At 42.7% G+C, this 6,000-nt stretch overlaps 1 protein-coding gene across 1 annotated transcript in view; it reads right to left on the reverse strand.

Moving 5' to 3' along the window:
• Positions 1-3,703, reverse strand: part of LOC310874835 (B-cell receptor CD22-like) — a gene marked incomplete at its 5' end in the record, with an annotated part of 135,812 nt that extends 132,109 nt beyond the window's left edge. Inside the window, 2 exons of the mRNA XM_083787710.1 lie at positions 2,861-3,168; positions 3,684-3,703. Coding sequence (XP_083643836.1) covers positions 2,861-3,168; positions 3,684-3,703 — 328 coding nt within the window. The remainder of the gene's footprint in view (positions 1-2,860; positions 3,169-3,683) is intronic.
• Between the last annotated feature and the right edge of the window lie 2,297 nt (positions 3,704-6,000).

Below are 6,000 nucleotides of genomic sequence, written 5' to 3' on the forward strand. Positions count from 1 at the left end.
ACCAAATCAACAAATGAAGCCAACTGTGTACAGCATGAAAAAGTTAGAAAATAAAAGTTGAATGAGTTGGAAATCTTGGAGTTGTTTCCTTAATGTCCTTTGGAGGAGAACAGAGTTTGACTGTACTGTACTGTACTGTACTGTACTGTACTGTACTGTACTGTACTGTACTGTACTGTACTGTACTGTACTGTACTGTACTGTACTGTACTGTACTCCTCTGGTCTGCTCTCTCCTCCTACAGTATTGTACGTTACTGTTCCGTACTGTACTGTACCATGGGCTGGACTGGCGTCAGCCTCCACGCTACGCTGTCTGCCTCATGTCTCGCACTGAACACAGCTTCAGGGAGAGGTTCCATGGGCTGGACTGGACTGGGGTCAGCCTCCACGCTACGCTGGCTGCCTCATGTCTCGCACTGAACACAGCTTCGCGCTGCGGTCCTCGTCTCGATCACGATGCGATACATGTCGAAGCAGCCATAGCGTGGAGGCCAGCGCTAGTCCAGATGAAAGGCCACATTTAGAGCTTAATAATATGAGTCTAGCTATGACTCATCACTGGGCATGTAACCATATATCAATATTAATCCTGACGATACGAATAGATTTATTGCATTTGTTTTGTATTTGAATTATGGGGTGTGTGATATGAAATGGGAGCTTTAATCATATTCCATCATATTCAAGTGCTTTTGGAGAGAAATGACACTACTTTCAGTAGTAGAGCACTGTAGAGGGGAGGATGTCTGTCCCTGTGAGCACATCTAAGCGTCAGGAGCGTGAAGTTGAAGCTGAAGTTTTCTTCTTCGTGGGGTTTTTAGACAGCTGGTGGATGGAAAATAAGCTCCACCTCCGTGCCCGACGGACGCGACGGACAGACTCAAATGGACGCGACGGACAGACTCAAATGGAAGCCGTGCACAAGCGTGAAAATGAAGCGCGTCACCCGGCAGTGATAGACACTAGCCAATGGAACAGATGCAGCCTGCAGCCCATCCACTGGGAGGAGTTGTACTTGTAGTTTTCTTCTTTCACGCTGTCAAACGCCCCCTGGGAGGGAATTGTGAAGCCATGTCAAGGGATACAGGAAGACATCTGGGCAGTGGGCAGCTCGAACTGCTCGAAGTAACATTATGTCCAAATTGTTAACAAAACATTGAAAAATCGTCTGAAGAAATAAAGTAAAGCATTGGTTCTCATGTTTGCTTCAGATCACCCCTGTAATCTTTTCATCCATGGCACCCCTGGCTGAATTACATTGTCATTTACTGTAACCCTGATCCATGACATTGAAAATAACTTTATATTTATAAAATAGCCCGTTCTCTTCAGCCTCCACAGCCCTTCTCATCAACATCATCATCATCTCCGTGGTGGTCTAGTGGTTAGGGTGCGGCGCTCTCACCGCCGCGGCCCGGGTTCGATTCCCGGTCAGGGAACACTGTTTTATGATGAATTCCTGTTCTGTTCTTTAACTATATAGAAGTGTCTATTTGTACGTCTTTAATGTTTTGATGAATTGAACAATGTGGACCCTGTTGTAAACAAGTGTAATGCTTAATTGGGTCGTCCACTCACAGTTAACAGTCTTTGTATTGAGTTTGTGCTTGAAATGTATTGTAATTCTGCAAACTGTTAATAAATATTTAAATCAATCAATCAAAAATCTCCTTCTCACCGCCGGGTGACACACTTCATTTTTATGCTTGTCGGCAGCTTACATCTGACGCGGAGGACAGCGTCAGATGTAAACTGGCCGTCGCGCAAGTCGTCGGCGAAAACAAAACTAGTTTTAAAACTCCTCGGCCGGGAGGCGTACCCGGGTCCCCCGTTCCAAAGGCACGTACGTTAACCAGTCGACTAGACAGCCATGACTCGATAGCGAAGTAGCAACAGAGCAACTTATAGCCTACATTAGAATGCGCCTTTGTCTGTGTCAACATCTTGTCACTCAAACGTCCCTCTCACGCCCACCAAGAAATAGAGGACTACAGGCGTTTAAATAGGCTTCCGTGTGCGTCTCCTCTAGGAACCGCCCAAAGCCCCGGAAGGATTTAAAGTGAGACCTGACGCGACGTCCAACTGACGCCTTCACGCCTGACAGTGTATTCACACCCTGTCTGTGACTGTGCCCAGGTGATGCTCATTAATACATCAAGGAAGGCAATTATGTTTCTGCACTGTCAAAAGTAATGCTACTTCTTTTGCAATGTAGTTAAATAGAAAATGTGAAAAAAGCTCAGGGGAAGATAAATAATGATAATAATAATAATAATAATAATAATAATAAATAATTTATAAATAATAAAAAAGCGGTAATATTCGTTGTTTAAAATATCGTGAAAAATCATATCGTGATACGAATCGGATCGTGAGTTGAGTGCATCGTTACATGCCTACTCATCACACGATCACTTACGGCTCTAAACTTCTAAACTTCTAAAATGTGGCTGTAAAGAGGAGCATTTTCATGCAACTGCTCTCAGTGGAGCCATCTGGTGGCGGCATGTAATCGGTTAATATAAACCAGGGAGAATACTGCAGAGTAGTCATCTTATTGTTGATCTGATTTTCATTCTTAGTTTGCAAAGTAATTATGTGTTTTTTATTTGTTTGCATCCATACAAAAGGAATGCAATGAATGAGATGTAAGTTGTGCACCTTGCACTGTTCTGTAGCATTACAGCTGAACTAAAAACATCTTTAAAACAACTAAGCACTCATTGGTGTTAAATCTCACTTCATTTCAGTTGAAGTGTCCTGTTAATTGTAACAAATTAACAAAAGCCCCTTCAACTAATTCTGTTTGTCTCTATAGCGCAAAACTCACTTTGTGTCCAAGTGACACCATCTCTTACCTTGCACATTCTGGTTGGTGACGCTCCAGTGCCAGTCTAAGTTGAAGTGCACGAAAACGCTCTTCCCACGCCAGGGGGTGGAGGCATGTGCCAGGTCCGATGATTCAAATTCATGGCCTTTGTGAGGACCCGCGTAGAAGGAGATCATGATGTCGACGTCGTCCTCATCGCGGTGGCCTTTATGGATGTCCCCGTAGGGAATATACACAAAGGTGAACAACGGACTGTCATCGTTCCAGACTTTGAAGGCTTTACGGATGGCCTTTAATATGTCCTGATGTGGGATTCTAGGTGCAAAGGTCTCAATACTAGAGGAAGAGGAAGAGGCAAAGATAGACAAACTAAGCAAAGCTGTCCAAGTGAAGTATTACATTCCTGTTGCGAAGGCTTTTACGTAGAGCTCCATATATGGGGATAACCTATAGTCCCATATATGGAGATAACATTGATATCCAGCGCTGACATCAGATTAATGTAGAAACCCCAAAGATGGATATACACAGTGGTGATATCATCGTGACACTAGACTTGCACTCATCATAAAAGGCAGATGCCAGCCTCTAAACCTCAGATACCAAGCAACGCACGCAGTATCTCCGACATGTCAACACCTACGAACCGAGGTATCTGGCTTTACAACCCATATACCTTGAATAGCTTCTATTACCTTTGGCACGAGTCTTCTAGATGAGACAGAATAACTGGCTAATGGCTAAGAAACTCGGTCATAACTAAATAACCAGCACTGGTTCGAGCTATATAATATTCCCTAACTAACCCCACAGTAATCCCACAGGAAAACAAAACACGGTTTGGGTTTAACCGGTTTGGCCTGACATTCATCAAGTCTCCGTCAATATTAGGAAAGTCTCCAATGTGTCCAGTTTTGTGGTAGATAATAAGGTGTCATGATGATGTATAGATTATTGGCACATCAATACAAATACCTGAAGATCAATCAAAATGCAGAACTTTAACTGACTGTTCTGTTTGTACCTGTAAGTGAGGTCAAACTTGTCCCACTTGGATCCAACTGCTTTGTAGCTGCTCCACCCCACGTTGGTCTTGTCAGGAATGCCACAGCGGGGTCTCTTCATGGCTCTGACGGACGGGGGGGACAAGGAGACATTAGAGCTGAAAATACCAGGATATAACGTTCAGTAGCCTACAATTTAGCTCTCCATGTCAGACTTCTTTAATCAGACCTGTCTGAATTGAGTGGTGCTGTGCTGTGCTGTACTAGCCCTCCTCCTTGGCCTGTGTGTGTCTGTGTCTGTGTGTTAGGCTGTTCAACAGTGACACTTGGTGGTGAACAAACGCTATTTTCGTGCTTGGACAGACAGACACTCCAGGGCTCTATTTTGGCCTCTACTATTCCTGCTATATATGCTCCCCCTCGGATCCATCCTCTCCAAACACAGGGGTTAAAGCCAAAAAAAATCCCAAGACTGAAATTTTTCAGACCAACTTTCAAACCATGTGGCGAACCCCCAAATTTGCACCGATCTACCCCTGTCCTAGACAGCGATAAAATAAATTAATTAATTAATACCATGGCGCGCGCCGCGCACACCAAATTTTGGGGTTGTAAAATTATGTTTTCCCAAAGTTGCCTTTACCGAATGTGTGTCAATCCATGCTTCATTTTATAGAAGCAGCTTTTGAAGTTATGTTGTATTATAGCCTATTGCTAGTCCGGCCAATCAATAAATACTCTGAAATGACTGTAGGGCTTGCCTTTACAGCCACATGGTGCATAGCAACAGTGTGTTAAAGTAAAAAACCCCAGAGGAAGACACTTATAGGCATGTAGCCTTCAGTAGTCCATTATGCACCTTATAATGCACGCATTATAAGGTTGCAAGTGAGAACAAAAGTCAATTACAAGAGAACCCATTGGTTTTGGCAACTAAAATGGGACAGTGGGATAGGTGGGCAGTGGGCACTATATGCAGCTCCATCTCACTGAATTAGAATATTTTGTAAAAGTAAATTTTCTTCTGTAATAAAATTAAAAAAGTTAAACTTTCATATTCTCATTTCATTGTGCATAAAGTGTACTTCAAACATTTCTTGTTTTAATCTTGATGATTCAGGTCAGGCCAGTTGGCTGGTCAGTTAAGCACAGTAATACCATGGTCAGTACACCAGTTACTAGTAGTTTTGGCTCTGTGGGCAGCACTCTGTGCCTCTGTACATTGACAAGCTTTATGTTGATTCTGATTTTCCTTTTCCAGCAGCACTTGGCACCTGCCCACAGTGCCAAAACTACTAGTAACTGGTTTACTGACCATGGTATTACTGTGCTTAACTGACCAGCCAACTGGCCTGACCTGAACCCCACATTGAATCTAGGTTGTATTGTCAAGAGGAAGGTGAGACATGAGACTGAACAATCCAAATTAATTTACGGCTGTTATCAAAGCAAACCTGGGCTTCCATAACACCTCAACAGTGCCACAGGCTGATCACCTCCATGCCACGCCCAATTGATGAAATAATTTGTTCAAAAGTAGCCCAGACCAAGTATTATTAACTTAACTGTATACTTTTCAGATGGTCGACATTTCTCGTAAAATATTCTAATTCATTGAGATATGATTACTTTGATTTTTATGAGCTGTATGCCATAATCAAGATTAAAACAAAAAAAGGTTTTAAATACTTCACTTTATGCACAATGAATTGAGAATAATTATATTACAGAAGAACATCAACTTTTACAAAATATTCTAATTCAGTGAGATGGAGCTGTAGTTCCCAGCAACATCTGGGCACTTTGGCTATTTTGTCCAAAGTGTAATTATATTTGAAAATGAATGTGCATGGTACATTTATGTCTACATTCATTAGCCTCTGTGTAGTTTATAACTGTCTTCCCTGTACGTTCCATTCAATATTATAAAATCAGTATTCATATTCAGTAGAGTTGAGCAGGAGAATGTAGAGGCTGGCAGACAGGAGGACAAGGACCGATGCACGCAGCTAGCGGCTACTAGGCTAGTAGCCAGTGGCCACTAGCCAGCTAGAGAGTGCTGCTTGTTATACCAACGGCAACGAGGCAATACACATTTGCGTTGAAAATAAATCCTCCACAGTATCACTGCTCTAAGCTAATTTAAAGGAAACCCTCTGACTGT

The sequence above is a fragment of the Protomyctophum parallelum genome (assembly GCF_964188405.1).
Source record: "Protomyctophum parallelum genome assembly, chromosome: 1".
NCBI classification, from domain to species: Eukaryota; Metazoa; Chordata; class Actinopteri; order Myctophiformes; family Myctophidae; genus Protomyctophum; species Protomyctophum parallelum.